This window comes from Schistocerca serialis, chromosome 6 (assembly GCF_023864345.2).
Source record: "Schistocerca serialis cubense isolate TAMUIC-IGC-003099 chromosome 6, iqSchSeri2.2, whole genome shotgun sequence".
Classification (NCBI taxonomy): Eukaryota; Metazoa; Arthropoda; class Insecta; order Orthoptera; family Acrididae; genus Schistocerca; species Schistocerca serialis.
In genome coordinates this window covers 347,500,483-347,520,509 of record NC_064643.1, presented here as the reverse complement: position 1 = coordinate 347,520,509, position 20,027 = coordinate 347,500,483, and the positions used below count along the sequence as shown (strand labels likewise).

The 20,027-nt window shown below is 40.5% G+C and overlaps 1 protein-coding gene across 3 annotated transcripts in view; it reads right to left on the bottom strand.

Moving 5' to 3' along the window:
* Window positions 1-20,027, bottom strand: part of LOC126483607 (dystroglycan 1) — a 290,424-nt gene that overhangs the window by 18,219 nt on the left and 252,178 nt on the right. For all 3 annotated transcript variants that reach the window (XM_050106644.1, XM_050106643.1, XM_050106642.1), the window contains exon 6: window positions 9,168-9,326. In XM_050106644.1, the coding sequence (XP_049962601.1) occupies window positions 9,168-9,326 (159 nt within the window). The remainder of the gene's footprint in view (window positions 1-9,167; window positions 9,327-20,027) is intronic.

Genomic DNA, 20,027 nt, shown 5'->3' with positions numbered 1-20,027 from the left:
GCACAATGATAACTTTTGACATATATGGCAACTCCTCCTTTCTCCATATTTTCTCTCATTACATGTGCAGAGAGCTTATAACCACTTACATTTACCTTATCCATATCAGTAACAATGTGATGCTCAGACAGGCATAGTATATCTATTTCATTCTCAGCTTCTAAATCTTCCAAACAAACCAGAAGCTCATCTACTTTATTCTTTAAACTCCCAATATTTTGATGAAATATACTTACATTATTTTTAATTATACTTTTATGAGAACCTTTCCTTATTCTAACATTTGCAGTACTCTCCTGTCTGAGTTTCTCATTGTGCTTAGGCCTAGTTCCTATACCAGTGGTCACATGGTGTTCAGAGAGGCAGATTATGTCAATTGGGTTGGGTGACTTTAGTTCATCAATGCAATTACCTACGACTGAGATACAACTTGGTGGAGATAAAATTTCTGGTGATTGGTGAAAATTTATAATTGATAGCTGTGATTGGTGATCCAATGTGCTAGATTTGTGCTGTTGAATTTCTTTCCTAAACTGAAGATTTGTTTCAATCCTGACCTCTCGTAGAACTTGACATCTTTCTGTCTTACCTATCCTAAAAAAGGTGCTGCTCCAACACCTGTAACCACTGGTATTTTACCATTCATGGCAGTGCCTCCCCCCCTTAAATTTCCTGCTATTACCCCAGCCAGTTTCCCCTTCCCTTTCCTGTTGAGATGTAGGCCGTGCCTGGTATAGTTCCACCTACTGAGATAATCAACAGGAACCACACCAATATGAGCCCCCGCACCCGACACAAACAGCCGTTCCAACTCCAAATTAACTCTCCCAACAGAAGAGTTCAAATGAGGCCGGTCATGGCGTCTCAGGACAGATACAAATTCAACATTGGTGTGTCTCGATGCCGACGCAATCTTTACCAGGTCACACTCTATACTGTACCCAGGATCTCTGTCGATGCTGTTCCCTGGCCCTCCCACAATAACCACGGTGTCTTCCCTGGTAAATCCTTTACAGAGTGAGCCTAAATCCTCTGTCACCTGATCCAGACTAGCACTTGGTTTGAAAAAATTTGTGACCTGGTATTCTGGTCCTAATTCCTCCTGCAGAAGTTGGCCTACACCTCTGGCATGAGAACTGCCTAACAACAAAACTTTCTTCCTTTTCGATGACTTTCCTACATTCTTTTTCAATTTCCTATTGAAAGTTTGTTGTGTCCTGTCTACACCTACCTCTGCTTGAGGCTCATCAGTTTCTAACTGAAGCAACAGGTCAAACTTATTTTTGACATTCACCACAAAACTGTCAGACTTAGTTCTAGGCCTGTTCCTTCTGCTACCTGTTGCCACTTCCCACCTCTCTTTGCCCTTCTCCCTCCTTAACCTGTCCAGATCTTCCCTAGCCTGATCTAGCTCAGCCTGAAGGGCAGCAATTTTCCCCTCCTGTTCCACTATCTTCCTATCTCTGCTGCAAATCCTACATAACCACTGATGAGCCTGATCCACTTTCCCAACACCCACGCCACTGCAGTCCCCCCAGTGAAAAAAACTACTGCATCCATCACACCAAACCCCGGAACTAACAATTCTACGGCACGTCAGGCACTTCTCACTCATGGCAAAAATAATACTTTAGCTAGAATAAATCAATTAAATTACCGAAAATCAAAAAAGACGTTACATGAATTAAGCTCATTCACAAATGTATATAAGCAAGTTTCTGATTTAAAATTCCGCTGGTTTTCTGAGATCTGTATTAAAACAACGAAGGTATACGCTATTTATTATATATTTCACTCGATGGAATGAAAAAAGGGCAATTAAACGAGATACTTTAACTTTGATTCTCCAAAAACGTTACGAGAATAGGCCTATAAACAAATGTATATAGGCAAGTTTCTGATATAAAGTTACGCTGTTTTTCTGAAATCTGTATTAAAACAATGAAGTTATACGCTATTTACGGTAGTTTACTTATTTGTTACCGAGAAACTAGTTAAATTACCTTGAAACAAGAAACAAACACGTTTACAAAATTTAAGCCTAAGCACGACTTCGCGAAGTTACGATCTTTTCGTGTTTTCTGAAAAAATATGCAAATAAAAGTCAAACCTTTAACGGCAACACTAAACGATACACTAATGCACGTATTTAATTTGTTGTCAGCGTTAAACTAAATTATATTCCTGTCTAAATCACTTAACTTTCTGGAAATGGTTTCTGGCGTCACTTACTCGGCGGCCATCTTGGAACAGCCGCCACCTCAAAACTGCTTCCAAACAACACGAGGACCCGGACAGCTGTATACAAACAGCCAGTGCGGCTCCAAACAAACACAGTGAGCCTACTGAAGCCGCGTCGTCGGACTTGCCATCACCCGTTCCGAAGCAAGGACTTTCACATACTGCTTACAGCCATGACTCGCTGACTCCGCCGTCTTCAATGACACTTCAGACACCTTTGCGACGGAAAAATAAAGTTAAACCAAAGGACTCCGTGGCCGGAAGTAACTCAAAAAGTAAAGTCAGCCAAAAACCGGTACAAAACCTGCGGATGTAGGTTCGAAGTCCGACGGTGAGATGGACTGGGCTTCCTACACTTCCCATCACCCACAAGTCTCGGACGATCATGAGTCTAGCTTATAAGTTTTTGTCCCTGAACATTAATAGAGTTAGGACAGATTTAAAATTAGCAATGCTACGGCAGTTTATCTATGAGTCCGAAGCTGATATAATTCTGTTACAGGAAGTGTCTATCTTAAGTTTTCATGTATCAGGATTTGCAACAATTGTAAACACCGTGGCAGACGGGGGGGTACAGATATGGCCATTCTATCACGAGACGGAATCCCAGTGAGCAATATTGAAATGTTGGACTCCGGTAGAGGCACAGCTTGCCAAATTTTTGATGTCACCCTCGTCAATATCTATGCTCAATCTGAAACGACCTTAAAATCAGAAAGAGCTAACTTCTTTAAACAAGACATCATATACTTGCTACGCCGCAACCCAACCCAGTTGATAATTAGTGGTGATTTCAACTGTGTGATCCACAGGAAAGACCAATCGCCAAACTTTAATTACTGTAGGGAACTACATGATCTGGTGCGCCACCTGCAGCTGAAGGATGCATGGGAACTAAAATTTCCTACCCTGGTAAAGTACACGTACCTGACCACCACTGCATGTAGCCATCTAGACCGTTTGTACATCTCTGAGAACATTTGCCAACATGTTCTGGACGCCAATGTCATTCCGGCTAGCTTCTCCGACCACTGCGCCCTCTGTATCATGATAAATCTGGCCAAACAGCATACTAAATGGCATAGGATTCCGTGGAGCCTAAATGTTTCTATTCTCGCCGATGCCTTGCTACAAGATGTCATCTCCACGACATGGGCGGATTGTCTCAAGCAATGCTGCAGATATCCGAGCAAGATAGCCTGGTGGAATGCTGTGGTCAAATGGAAAATGCGATTACCTTTAAGAAACTACAGTTGGCAACGGGCGCAAGATGTCAAACGCACGATTGATTTTTACCAAACAGTTCTGCGAGAGTTGTATGCGACTATGACACCAACCAACACACAGCTCACGACCATCAAACAAAAAAAGGCGTAGCTTATAGGCACAAAGCGAACACAGCTTGAAGGACTGAAGATCAGATGTAAAGCAAAATCGCTTCAACAGGACGAACTTGCATTGCTGTATCACCTCATAAAACATCGTACCCATCGCAAGCAAGCTTTTATCGGGGAGCTGAACACAGATGACGGACTCCGTTTGACCCGACAGATTGAGATTCTTACTGCAGTTTACCGGTACATCACGGATCTGTACTCGCAATGCGATACATATGGTGATGATGACGGCGATATCGTACGTGCTCTGCCCACCATAGTCACGCCTGCGGACAACTCGGCGGTCGTACACAATTTTGCTCCAGACGAAGTCCTTGAACTGATTTCTGGCTCGCCATCAAATAAATCCCCTGGCCCTGATGGTTTGCCACGGGAATTTTATGTGCGCGTCTGGCCCGTAATTGGACACGCTTTTACAGATGTTCTCAATGAAGTGATGCGAGGGAGTGACGTGCCGGCCGAAATGAAGGAAGGCCGAATTGTATTGATACCAAAAAGCAAACACCGAAAAACCTTAGATAACTTCTGACCTATTACTTTACTCAATTTTGATTACAAAACCTTCGCCAGAGCACTCAACAGCAGATTGTCTCCGTTAATGAAGCAAGTGATTCACAACCATCAACCATGCATCCCTGGTCGCACTATTATGACGTCCCTTTCGGAATATAGACATGTAATAGCCATAGTGTCAGTCACTAACGTGAATCTCGCATTGCTGTTTATCGACTTTTGCAAGGCTTTTGATCGCGTCCGCCACGAGTACCTCCTACAGCTACTGCAGCGTTGTGGTTTTGAGCAACGGGTTATAAATGTCGTGCAACATTTCGTCACGGGCATTACAACCAGAATCAGCCTAAATGGACAGCTTACTCAACCCAATGAGGTCCAAAGAAGAGTGCCGCAGGGGAGCCTTCTCTCCATGATGTTATTTGTTTTATCGCTCGAGCCACTCTTACGCTCTATTCATGACAAACTTGCAGGCCTTTCAATCGCCGGGATGTCCTTCGTGGTTCGTGCTTACGCCGACGACGTCGGAGTGTTGTTGCGCAACGACAGAGACGTATCAACCCTCAAGCCCGCGGTAGACGAGTACTGTCATGCTTCCGGTGCTAAAATCAACGCCGGTAAATGCACCTTTGTCAACATTCGAGGATTCGATGCAGTTATTATACCTTGGGCGAAGCGTGTCGAAACCCACACCACTCTGGGGATGATTATCGACAAATGCCCGCTAAAAATGAATGCAAAAAATTGGAAGCAGGTCACCAATAAAATGCAAGGTGCCATCTATGAAAAAAATTGGCGGTCCGTTAACATTCTCCAACGCGTACGACTCCTCAGCAGTTATATATTCAGTAAAACGTACTATATTGCCCAACTATTTCCAGTCCCCAAGATGCAGGCCAAACACATGATGAAACTCTCTAATAGATATATCTCGCAAGGGCATCTGTTCAAAGTGAAATACACCACACTGACGTCTTCCAGACAGGCTGGCGGACTAAACATGCCTGACATTAACCGAAAGTGTACTGCGTTATATATTAAACGAATCACCCATTTGTTGGATAAGGAACCTCTCAGCGTAACCAGTTGGCTCTTCCGAACCTTACAACCCACCGATACGCATCCACCCATTACAAACTATGACATGTCAAGCAGTTTTTTCTTGAAGTAAGCTATATTGATGGACATTGTTTCACGCAGGATTTACTGACAACGCACCTGTTATTAAAAAGATGGACATCTCCAATAGTCCGGAATCCCACTGAACTTAAATACCCGAGTGTTCATTGGAAGGCAGTTTGGGACAACATAAGTTTAACCGTCCACACTGCTGAAGTGGCGTCCACATGGTATAAAGTGGTAAACGATGTTATACCCACTAATGAAAGGTTGCATAGAATTGGTTTAATTGACAGTGATAAATGCGTCCGCTGTGGTCTGGTCGACACCTTACGCCATTGCTTCACTTGTGGCGGTCATCTCATTAACTGGAAATGGGTGCAGCAGAGGCTGGGCCTGATTACCCGCAGCAGCCCAGCCAGCCACTGCACCGACATCCTGCTCTGGCCAGACGCGAAACATTTTCCCGCTACCAAGAACAACACCGTGATGTGGATGTTAGGACAGTTTGTGACATGTATCATCATCCACAATAGTGAAGATAATCTCATTAGTTTCGAGGCTTACATGAGAATGGCATGCTGGAAGATGAAACGTTACCCAAATTGCAGGAAGATGTTTGCTAACATGTTAGACATAATTTTTGAAAAACAAGGCGTAGGGTAATTCTCGATGCCGGTAAGGACACAAATCACATGCAAGACTATGTAGCGAACAAAATACACAACGAATAAGGGGTTATACCAGTTCCTAGGACTACTTCCGACTTCTCAATGGTGTTATTAACTTCATTATGACGTTTTCATTAATTTATGTTCCTGTGCATCTCTTGTTATCCGTTTATGTGCTCCAAATGACTTTGAGTTTGGACGATTATGAATCAAAGGACAGAACTGTCATTCCAGTTAAGACAATCAATTATATATATGTTTGCGTTTCAGATCTATGTCTCTGTCTGGACTGAAGAGGCTATTGTCAGTTTACTATTTATGTTCTATTTTGTAAGCTTACAAATGGCACTATATTGAAATGTGTTCTTCAGTCTATTGTAGGATACAATTCGTGTTGAATCAGTTCCAGCTCTTCAATATTTTGTTTTTGTGTTTATGTACATATATGGTTGTTTTAATAAAGGGGAAAAAAGGGTTGCCAGCTCCCCCTGCAAGTCCAGCTAGCCATGGTCAGTCACAAGCATGAACCATTGGACCTGTGCCTTCAACTCGCTGATCGAATATACTCTCACAGACTGTGCATTGATAATATTGATAACAGAGGCAGCTGGCATGACACACAACTACGACGACAATACAAATGATGGCTCACCAACAACAAGCTGGCCCCATCCTGCACGAATTTCACCGAAGCTGATGTCACCATTCCCTGGCCAGAGCAGTGACCTTTGCACACCATCAAGAAACCCCCACTTTTGACACACATGCATCTCCACCAGCGCAGAAAATGACAAACTGCATCATGTCTGCACCTGTGCAACATGCCCCTGCTCACTTCATGCCAGTGCAGAATCGCTTTTGTTGCTGTCATGCAACATATGCCAATTCCACCCACAACTGCCATCCTCCACGTTATTTTCCAAAGTACACATGTGGCTCGCTGATCACTCCGCTGTACAAGACATCTGAGTTGCCTCGATTCCCTTAATGACAATGATGGATCACAGCTACCCCATCTCCCTCAACAATGAATGACTTTTTGTACTTCACTGAAGTAGCGGCCAGCTATACCTCGCTGGCAGGGTCTTAGTGGTCAGCACTGAGCTGCCCTCCTCACCAGGGCAACCAACATCTCACACACTGTTCAAATCTGCACAGCATGCAGCATTCTTTGATGCCTCAAGATGTGTCCTATCAGTAGACCTCTTCTTTTAGTCAAGTTGTGCCATAAGTTTCTTTTTTCCCCAATCTGATTTAGTACATCCTCATTAGTTGCTTGATCTGTCCATCTAATTTTCAACATTCTTCTGTAGCGCAATATTTCAAAAGCTTTTGTTGTCTTCTCATCTGAACTGCTTATTACCCATGTTTCACCTCCATACTAGGCTACATTCTATACAAAGCTACCACAAAATACTTCCTAACATTTGAACTGATATTCACTGTTAAAGTTCTCTTTTTCAGAAACTTTTATTGCTATGTTGATGGTGTTAGGACAGCAACCAGCCACAAATTTACTTTGAGTTTCTTTATTCAAAGGAAACCGTTACTGGTTTCGAATCGTTGTGATTCATCATCAGATGGTTTACACGCTTTCTTTATGACAATTAGTGTGTTTTTATAGATTAATTGTCATGAAACGTCGGTTTCGAGTGTTTGTTTTCATAACTTTTGTCCAACCGATGTAAATGCACTCCCACTGCACCCTCGTTGTTGCACACGTAAATAGTTCTCACTGTACACTTTAGATTTGTCGCTGAGATCATTTTAACCACGCGTGTACAGTGAGAACTATTTACGTGCGCAACAACGAGGCTGCAGTGGGAATGCATTTACATCGGTTGGACGAAAGTTATGAAAACAAACACTCGAAACTGACGTTTCACAATTAATCTATAAAAACACACCAAATGTCATAAAGAAAGCATGTAAACCGTCTGATGATGAATCACGATGATTTGAAACCGGTAACGATTTCCTTTGAATAAAGGAACTCAAAGTAAATTTGTGGCTGGTTGCTATCCTAACACCATCAACATTTGTCTTCAAACAACAGCCACAGTCTCCATCATGCCATCATATGACAAAATTGCATTTTATTGATATTGCCAGTATGCATTTTATATCCTATCTGCTTCAGCCATCATCAGTTATTTTTCTGCCCAGATAATAAAACTGATTACCTACCTTTAGTGTCTCATTTCCTAATCTAATTCCATCACTATTATCTAATTTGATTCCTGGATTATTTTAGTTAAAATTCACCTCAGATTGCATCTGATTACATTTTAGTTCATCACAATTGTATTAGTCAACTCTGGGTGCACTCTAACATCATGTAGGCACAGACACTTTTCTGTGCCACAGATGGATTTTTTTTTCGTGTGTGTGTGGGGGGGGTTCTCTTTTGTGAAGAAGGCTTTAGCTGAAAGCTTATAAGCAGCAACAGTCTTTTCATCATGTCTGTCTGCAACAACTCAACGTGCCATCTTTACGAAGAATTGCAATCTATCCTTTTCTTGATATTGTTGATATTACAACTTGGACTTGGCACTGTTTGATTCTACCATCCAATACAGATAGTAATGTTCTTTAGACATATCAGCACACTGGCTTCAATACTCAGATGTTTGTATACTGTGTATTAGCTTGAATTTTCTGCGTAAGTTTATGACTCTTAATACCATGTACTATATTACTAAATGGCTAGCCCAGTTCATGGCACCCTATCCCAGTTGGAGGTTGCCTATTCATGGCTTCCATGGGCAACAAAAACTTGATTTTCAGTATTTCATATAATTACTGAGTCAATTTAAAAATGTAAAATGTTGTCACAATTTAATCATTAACAGATGTAATGTACAGTTAAAGGTTTAACACAATAAGACAAGCATTATAGTTAAAACTGTGTATATGCCTTGTGGCAGTGCTACTCACCGCACACAAGTACCAGTAATTCATTCATCCAGTATTTGTGAATGAGTGGCCTTAACAGCCAATAAACTTTAAACATCGTTTCAAACTCTCTCTTGCTTACCTGCTTTAACCCATTTGTAAAGCAATCAGAAGTTTGAAGTCATATATATTTTATGAGAGTTCGATAGAACGGTTAAACACATAAAAAAAACTAATACTAATACGTAAGACAACATAAAAATGGCACAGTTTTCATTGTTTACACTTCCAGTATCTGTATTTGGTTTTGAATAAAATTTTGTAAAGTGGTTACCTCTCTCCTTTCTCTGTGACTGGAAGATGTTTCAGTCTTTACATGCCAGCCAATAACAGGCAGCTGGAGAACTTCAGCCAGTGTCCCATCATGGGCCTGTTGCTTCAGCTGGTTGACTAGTTGTGAGTAGTGCTTTCGCAGTTGACCTTCACAGCCCACCTGCCGAACAAATCACAAATTAGGAAGACACTGAAATTCTAACAGTACAATGTTCACTACAATCATGGGAGAAAAAAAAAAGCATTCTTGACAGTTAGTGAAACTGGGCTGGTAATCAAGAAATCATCTGCAAAGAAGTGTGTGTATGCAACAGACACCAGAAAAACTGGGAAGCATAAATTTCTCGCTTTAAATAGTTCTTCAGCATTTTGTCATCATATGAGATAAAGATCCCTACAGGTCTGTCGCTGCTCTGTGATGCACTTGCCTGCCACCCTAAGATGAAAACAAATGTTTTCAGTCCAGCACTAGATTTATTATATATCAGTTTCCCTTCGGCAGAAATCTCTCTTTTAGTTTTTAATGAAAGATCATCATACAAGGCTGCAGCTTCCTAATAATAGAAAGCATCCTCATGGAGGATGGTCACTTGGTGTCTTACAAATTTGTATGTACTTTTGTGATCTCTCATCAACATTTAACATTCACAGATAATGATGCACAATGTGCCCACCAGAACAACAGCATTTTCAATGACAAACAAAAATGTTACTGAGAGAAGTTATTGGATGAGAAGGGGTATTAATAATCTCTGTGTAGGCGGTCAGATGCAGAAGATTTAACATTCAGCTTTGTTATTTAAAAGGAATTGTATGCCATAATTTAACATTTAGAAACACATCAGGATGTTTGGCACGATCAGTGAAAATCAGTTACCAGTACAACTGAAAAATGACTTTACGTCAAAGAAAAAATTAACAAAATGATTGCCTCATTTCAGTAAATTGTTTTTTGTGAATATTTTTAAGCCTTATTTCTTAACTTGTTGGATATCCTGGATTTTTTCATATGAGGATGTAATTTCAGTTCGTTGAATCAAAAAGGTGGCATCCATATTCAAATTTGGAAATTTGTGATAAGTTCCTAAGGGACCAAACTGCTGAGGTCATTGGTACCTAGGCTTACTCACTACTTAATCTAATGTAAACTAACTTACACTAAGGACAACGCACACACCCATGCCCAAGGGAGGACTCGAACCTCCAAGGGGGGTAGCTCCGCGAACCATGACAAGGCGTCTCAGACTATGCGGCTACCCCACGTGGCATCCACATTCATATTAGTAGCATAAACACACATACTTTGCATATACGATTGACACATGCTTACAGTTTACACACCCAAGTTATGTGCCTTAAAAATACTAACTAGATAACAATCAAACTTTTAAGATAAAATTAGTTTTCTGCACTACTTGTTAAATTTAGTTCTTAGGGTATGACAGATTTTCAAACTCATCGAATCAGTTGTATAAAACTGACAAGTTTTACATCTTGCCTTCTCTTGGAAAAATTTCTGCACATGCCCATCATGAAGGCACTTATCTTGACCACCCTAAATAACTGTTTGTCCAGAGGCCAATTACAAAATGTTTCAAGCAAATGTTCCTGGGCCATCAAGGGGACATCAATCAGCATGATTGTGTTCATTGCAGCTTTGTTTTTTACAAAGATATGAACAGCGGTATGATTTTTTTAAATGGCACCCTGTATTTTTTATTTGTTAATTCGTTTCCTCTCCTAAAGACCTATTCAAAAATGTATCACAGTGTACCATTCACTGAAACATAATGTTATTAATTTCATAACACAACATTGACTTTGAGCCCAGGATCACAAACTCTTCCACTTGCTGGAGTTGTCTGAAAACAAATGAAAACCAAGTAAAAACAAAACACAAAATTGACTTTGACTCTCCTGTGCCATTGCCCAGGAGTAGAACATTCAAAGGTGCTCAAAGTGGTGACCCTGGACACTGATACACTGGTGCACCCGTTGAACGAAAGAATTATTTGCTGCTTCCAGTGTTGCCTGGTGAAGAGAATTAAAAGCAAGCACGATACCATCCTGCATGTCATCTGGAGTTGCTGGAATATCGAGATAAACATCTTTAATGCATCCACAAAGAAAAAAGTCCAATGGATTTAAATCAGGAGACCTAGCAGGGCAAGAAACTGTTCCTCTTCGACCAATCCATCTGGCAGGACACCTTCAGTTCAGAACACGATGTGCACGCAAGGCATTATGTGCTGGACATCCATCGTGTTGATACCACATAAGCATTCTGGTTCTTAGCGGCATGTCATCCAGAATAGGAGGAAGAATTCATCTGAGGAAATTGGCATACATTGTGCCGTTTAGACTACCACTGATGAAATAAGGGCCAATAATTGTAGTACCAAACATCCCAAACCAGACATTAACTCCACACTGACACTGATGCTCCACCAGTCTAAGCCATTGTGGGTTGTTGCTGGACCAATGATCCATGTCCCTCGAGTTTACCTGTCCTTCGTTTGAGAAGGAACATTCATCGATAAAATAGAACATTGGAGAAGAAGTTCGGGTTGGTGAGGATTTGCTGCTGTGCCCACTGACAGAACTGTACACAATTCTGGAAATCATTCCCATGCAATTCTTGATGTAGGTGTACATGGTAAGGATGGAAGAGGTAACATGTAAGAATATGAGGTACACTGGTTTTAGGAATGCCAATCTCATGTTTAAGCTGTCGTGTGCTCACATGTGGATTCATAGCAACGGAAGCGGGGACATTAACTTCGGTAGCTTCGTCTGTGCGAGTGCTATGATGACTGCATTGTTGTGGGTTGCAACAAGACGAAAAAACATCTGTCAGGAAGGTGGGTTCTTGTCAGGATATTGCTAACTGCACAGTTCCACTACCTGCGTAGCATTCCGCCTACATTCAACAACAACAACAACAACAACAACAATAAAAGAAACGTTATGTCAATGCAATATGCAGGAAGGACAGCCTTTACTGTATGTGTATGATAACTCTACATAACAGTATTTAAAAGGGCTAAACTACTGTACTAAATGTACTCATACATAAGAAAACAGTATTGCAATTACTGTTCTGCTAACTTACGTTCCCCACAGATGAGTAGCATTTCTACATTCTCTTCATTGGTGTACATTCTACTCACACAACTCTTCAACTGACAATGGTTGATGGAATGAAGGGTGTGCATTCTACTTATGTTTACATTTGTCCTCTGTCAACGTCAGCACGTGAGAGTGTTCCATTACCCCGGGTACCTGAACGTCAATGTTGTTTTATGTAATTAAAAATGTTGTGTTTCAGTGAATGGTACACTGTGATACATTTTTGAATAGCTCTTTTGGAGAGGAAATGAATTACCGAATAAAAAATACAGGATGCCATTTAAAAAAGTCATACCGCTGTTCATATCTTTCTAAAAAACAAAGTTACAATTAATTCAATCATGCTGATTGATGTCCCCTTGACGGCTAGAGAACATTTGATTGAAACATTTTGTACTTTGCATCTGGACAAACAGTTATTTAGGGTGGTCAAGATAAATGGGACACCCTGGATAACGTTCATTGCCTGTAAGTGTTGTATTATGTATGCAGTAGTGTCTGGGCACTGACAGACATCCTGACAATGTCAAATGTGTGTCCCATGATTGTACAGTTATTAAAAATAGGTCAAACACTAGGAAAAGTGGATAGTACAGAACGGTAGTCAATGGGAATATACAATGGACATACATCTGCATGTCTGTACAAAACAGATTGAACATTAGATTGTCCTCTAGTATTGCATGCCACAAAATTTCATATTTCACTGCAAATTTCATAGTGACAAATTGAACAAATGGGTGCAGATACCAACTGCCAGGACGTTTTTCATAGGTGAGGCACTATGTACCAATAGCATGTGAATCTTCACAACATGTACTACTGGTCCTTACAAAAACGGGTACCTGCGACCATTTGTTAAAGTTGACCAATGTAAATCTGGTGAAATATTAAATTTTGTGGCATGTGATTCGGGCAGGATGTTCAAGCTGTCTTGTATTGATATGTAGATTGCATGTCCAAGATATAGCTCTTACTGGTTACCATTTTGTATTATCCACATTTTCTGGTGCATGTCCATCTTTTCAGAGATGGTTACGGGACTTAACTGTTCAGTACAGAACGTTGGATCAAAAACCATTCAGCTGTCTAATTTCCAAACTGTTATTTTATTTGGCTACCAGTTTTGGCGATTTACTACGCCATCTTCAGGCCCCCCTGACCAATGTGTAGGAAGATTTCAACCTCAGTTCCAGTCAAAATAGGGCCAGCATTCAAATACCGGTATCTATAGATTTCTGCTTGATAAGCAATAACTTCAACCATCATCATCTTGGCAGATCATGGTTAAAGTGATCACTGTATCAAACAGAAACCTACAGATGCCAGTAGTTGAATGCTGATCCCTGTTTTGACTGGAACTGAGGTTGGAATCTTCCCACATGTCAGTCAGGGTGCCTGAAGATGGCATAGTAAATCACCAAAACTGGTAGCCAAATAAAATAACAGTTTGGAAATTACATGGCTGAAAGGTGTTTGATTTGACATCCTAAATGTAGTAAGTATTTACTCATGGAACACACATTTCGTCAAGGGAAGTCGACAGACGGGGCTTATAGTCTACCAGTGTGTGTGATGTGGTCTTGCACATAAGTGGCCTATTTTATAAATAGGACCTAAAATAGTGCCGGTCCTATTTCTAAAAGAAATGCTGCTACAACTCTTGGTTTACAATCTACTAAACTTATGACAGTACATGTATCCTGCTCATTTGAAGCATAAAATTACAGAAATTCTTAGCAGCTGTTTTGAACATTGTGAGATGGTTGGCCTGGAAAAATTAAGTAGGCTGCAAATGTACCAAACCAGAAGAGGACAGCCTTACTTCCATGTAAAATTAAAATGACAAAGACACAATTACATGCCAGTGAACCCACAGATATTTAAATGATGTCGTGAGCTCCACATCTTTACCACTAATCTTGTGGACTGTTATGATCTGGTTCTCACGCTTGTTCATAGCAATACATATTTTGCTTTTATTTTTATTTAAAAGGCATTTTCATTGTGTATATTAAGTAGAAATGATGGGTGACCATCCAGGCCGCCATCATGCGCTGTTGCCATTTTTCGGGGTGCACTCAGCCTCGTGATGCCAATTGAGGAGCTACTCGACCGAATAGTAGTGACTTTGGTCAAGAATACCATCATAACGACTGGGAGAACGGTGTGCTGACCCCACACCCCTCCTATCCGCATCCTCCTCTGAGGATGATATGGCGGTCGGATGGTCCCGGTAGGCCACTCGTGACCTGAAGACGGAGTGCATATTAAGTAGAAATACGGTACTGTCAAGGCCATTCTGCGTGTATTTTTTCCTCTCACCTAAGGAAAATGTTTTCTTGCACACAAAAGCATTGTGAACAAAAAGAGTGCTACTGACCCTATCTAACAAATCATTTTATTTGTTTATAATATAAGCAGTATCTTTAATTCTATTACATATTTGTTATCTAGTGTAATCTACTGGGTTATCTAAGTCAAAAAATTTTGCGGTCATTCGCATATCTATATCTATAATAATAACTTAGTTCACAGTCAACAGTAATACAGAGATTACATTGCTATTTGAAAATTTATTGAACACACTATTTGTAAGACATTATGTAATGTATGTGACTGGCAACTGATTTCTCTAAAACCATGCAGTTTTTTTGGAAAAAGCCTCTTTTCCTCGATAAATGTCACAATGTTCTTGCTTAGGATATCTTCTCATGTCTTTCAACAGAAACATATGAAGGGTATTAGTGTGCAGTTCTGTGCAGTTATTCCTTTTGAGAATCAGAAGTGTCTTCCAGTCTTTCCTAGTGTTGCAAGACTATTCAATGTGCATAAGACTGTTGGTGAATATGAACTAGGAAAGGGTCTCTCCTGCACTGTATTCAATGTATATTGTTGTTTCAGAAGTAGATTAGGAATGTAGATGCCATTTTTTAAAAAACATTTATTTTTCAATATAGTTTCCTTTTTGGGATATATGCTATTTCGAACATCCTGGCCATTTCTTAATCATTCTTAAAAATAGCAAGCTCTCTAAAATACACCTCTATCTAAACAATGACCTCTTCGTTTGAGTATAATTTTATATCTGTGAGCCTTATCTTCATGTTTTGTAATGAGAAGCCAGCTTAGGTGAATAGGGGCTGTGCAGGAGTAACAACTCTAAATGCATTGGATCCCCACAGTAGTGAAACAAGCATTTTTTTCCTTTAACAAATGGAGCCATGTTTCCTTCAGTTTCTAGTCAAATTGGTCTATAGTGATGTCCAGAGATAGTTTTTCCTGTTTCTAAGACCCCTACGACGACTTCACCCTTCACATCCCAGAAACTGTCACAATAACTCTTCTGGGGGACGGGACCAATTTCACCACAGCAACCCTTCATTTTGATTGTTTCTTGGATTATGAGGTAAAATTAAACTAGGTCGCATCCAAGGTGATAACCTGGGCAAAAAGTCTTTCAGATATTGCCTAAATTACTATAAACATACATTCAAAATTGAAAGCTGCACCCCTGTCCACCATCAACCATCACAACAGCCATTGGGCCTACAATTTTTTTTACGACAATTTATCATTTAAAATATTGATTGCTTTTCCTGCCAACACACCTGTAGTCTCTGCACTTTTGTTTAATGATCAGGAATGACCATTTTTAAAATTATTTCTTTGGTAATCAAATTTTTCACGAGTTCCGGGCCGTCCACATTAAAAATGGCTTGACCACATTTACATTCATGGAACTAATATATAACTGTACTCACTATCACTGATAGTGAATGGTCAACATAAATATCATCCAACTTCACTTTTCCTATCACCAGTTTTCTCACCAAAAAGCAAAATGCAAATTAAATGATACTGTACTTTTTCCAACTTGGTAAAAAACTCGTAACACCACTTACTGAAATGGTTGCGAAGTACAAACTAACCTTTGAGTCACCATCATTTTTCTTTTAGCATTGTCTTACAGGTCACAACGTGAGACGGTACATAAACTTGCATTAACAATGACATCTGCCATCCAACACAGTGATAATTCAATGGTGGACAACAACTGGAAGGCAACTGTTGGGAACCATGTTCCCATTATGGTTTACAGAAGCTGCTGCCCTAAATACAAGGGGTTTTCAATAATTAATGCAACATATTTTTATCTCAGCCAATTTCAGTTGAAAAATGCAGAATTTATTGTGGAATACTCCTGCTGCAGCCCCTGTAGTTTCACTAAGTTCCAACAGATGGCAGTGCTATATGTAGCCTTCAAAATTGTGCTGGTACTGGTGGTGCATTCCAAGCAGAGAGACGTCACAAAGTTTCTTTTGGAGGGAAACCAGAGCATCACAGATATTCTTAGGCACTTGCAGAATGTCTACAGAGACCTGGAATGGAACAAAAGCATGGTGAGTTGTTGGGCAAAGTGCCGCCAAAGCAACAATGTTGCACAAACCTATGTGCTCTCCCACATGCCAGGCGATTGCACAATTCTGAAACTACTCTAACATTGGAACATGCTGACGCACTCATTCGAGGTGATCAATGTATCCCAATGAAACACTTCACTGGAAAACTGGACATCTCTGTTGGTAGAGCTGACACACTTATTCACCAGCTGGGATACTCAAATGTGTGTGTCCTCTGGGTTCATCATCACCTAACAGGAGATCATAAAGAACAATGAAGGGCCATCTGTGTGGAGGATATTGTGACAATTTTTTGTCAACATCATCACAAGTGATGGAACAACTGGAAAAAAGTGGCAATCCGTAGAGTGATGCCACAACACCTCTCCTCCGAAGAAAAAGTTCAAAGCCACACCCTCAGACACTGTCATGACGACACTCTTCTGGGACTCTGAAAGGGTTGTTTGATGTCCTTCCTCATGGTGCAACAATAAACTCTGCTGTATGTTGTGCCACCCTCAGGTAATTGAAGAAACCACATCATCATGTTCATAATCACAAAAATGCAAATGACCTTTTCCTTGAAACTTCCTGGCAGATTAAAACTGTGTGCCAGATGGAGACTCGAACTTGGGGCTTTGCCTTTCACGGGCAAGTGCTCTCGCAGGAGAGCTTCTGTAAAGTTTGGAAGGTAGGAGACGAGATACTGGCAGAAGTAAAGCTGTGAGGATGGGGCGTGAGTCATGCTTGGGTAGCTCAGTTGGTAGAGCACTTACCCGCGAAAGGCAAAGCCCCAAGTCTCGGTCTGGCACACAGTTTTAATCTGCCAGGAAGTTTCATATCAGCGCACACTCCGCTGCAGGGTGAAAATCTCATTCTGGACATTTTCCTTCTCCATGACAGCATAAGGTCTCACACAAGTCTGTGCATCCACTCACAAAACTTCATTGGCCTGTTATTCCTCATCCTCCCTACAGCTTGGATGTCATGCCTTCCTCCTCCTATCTGTTTGGCCCAATGAAGGACACATTCCAAGGGAGGCAATATATAGGTGAAGGGCAGATTATTGATGCAGCAAGATGTTGACTCTGACATCGACCAGTAAAATGTACCATGTGGGCATACACGCCCTCCCAGTAAAGCTGTTTAAGGCTGTTGCATTGAACAGAGATTATGTTGAAAAAATAGGATTTTGCGACGAAAAGAGAGGGGAATAATATGGTGTATTGGAATTCTGATTGAAACCAATCTGCTTTCAGGACCGGAAAAAAAAAAAAGTTGCATTACTTATTGAACATGCCTTGTATGTTCCTCTGACACTGTACGTCACAATGCACACTGACAGGCATGGAAACAGGAAGAATGCCACTGGATTCTTCAAGCATAGACTGGCCTCCCAGGTCACATGATTGAAATCCTACTGAGCACATATGGGATGCCATAAGGTACAATGGGCCTCATCTGCAATAAATCTTGTGGGTGGTAGTTAAGTCAACACATATCAGCATGGTTGCTCTACACTTTTTATGTTTAGTAAAATCACAAGAAAATGGTAGAATCAAGATGAAACTGGATTTACCTGGTGCTAACCAGTTGCGTACTTCAGCTGCTCACGAATGTACTCAACCAAGTCTTATGCACAACCAAATAGTAGCTAATCACACTGTCTGTGCCCCTAAGAGAGACAAGCTTCATTGGGTTTGTTACAATTTTTACAGTTTGCAGTTGGGTGCATATATGCTATGAAATTTTACTAACAGGAGAATGCCTCCTGATATGTGATTTATTCTACCATCACATATTATACAATTTAAGCTGTATACCTTTCCCAGTATTCATTTAGGGGCACAATTCCCCCAAAAAATACATGTATCCACATTTCAGAAGCAGGAGGAATGGAGTTTAGGGTTCAATATTCATTGGCAAACTGAAGTTTTTTAGGGAAACTGTGGACATCATAGATCAGGATAGCTGCAGAGAGATTTATATTTTGGTCATCTTGAACACAGGTAAAATGGCTGAGTATACTGACCAATAAGAATTATTACACAGTATCTCAGTGGAATTCTGACATGCCTTTATGACCACATATCACAGAAAAACATTACACACAGCAGAACATGGTAAGAATCAAATACATACAATTAAATGTTACATGAGCAGGCACTCAGAATGTTTAATAGAAAAACCTTAATATACATTGTTACTAACTTTCTGGATACGATATATGTATTTTTCATACAAAAACTGACACTTATGGAGCATGGTTGACTGAAATCATCTTTGTAACTAGCCTTGTTTTAATTTTGCAATAAACTCAATGAAACCCAACAAAATGTAATTCATGGGCATAATGTTCCAGAATGCAGATATTCACGTAGTTTCTAGTAGTCTAAAGTAGTCTTTTAATTACAACTGAGTTGGAATTCTTTTTTTAATGCATTATGTCAGATGGTAACTTGTTAAAGATTGCTTTATTAAGGTATACTGGTGAGCCGAATCATCATGACCACAGGCTTTTTAGTGTGTTGCTGCACCTGTAGAAAGCAATCAGCAGTGGTTCTGTATGGCATAGATTTGCCAAGTCCCTGGAAGGTTTCTTGGGGTATTTAGTACCAGATGTCTGTGCATAGCTCTCATAATTCTCATAAATTATGGGCTAGTGGTTTGTGGACATAGAACTGAAAACCAATAGCATCCAAAATGTATTCCATCAGGTTCAGATGAAGCAAACTTGATGAGTAAGACATCAGCACAAATTTATTATCATTGTCCCCTTAGTGTAGTACCATCCTGACTGGCCTGTGTCTATGTGGTGTATTTTTTAAGCAGCTGTGGGCCTGGATGTTGTCGTTTCTGGACACGACTGTTCGACCTGGCGTATCAAAAGGATGATTCACCTGACCAGGTACCATATTTTCATTGATCCAGTGTCCAATTTTGATGTTCCTGTGGCCACTGCGATCATATTTGATGACATCGTTTGAGTCAATGTGGGAACACACAGTCCTATGTCCAGCAATTTGTGCTGACCAGTGTATCCCAGGTTCCCAATGAGTTTATTGCACAAGTAAACAGTTCCAATGTATATTAAGCTACTTCCAAAAAACATACGGAGTGCACCAATATTGGACTGTTAACAGATCTGCCACATTTCACTTTGTATCCATCTTTGCAAAGTGGGCATGTTTCCAACCTTCAGGTGCTGTAATTAGATGTTGATGTCCAACACCTTGTTGCATACTCAGCCACTTCCAAAATGCTTGTTCCTAGGTGCTAGGCCATAATGATCTCCTCTTTGTCACAATCATTTATGTCAGCAGATTTTT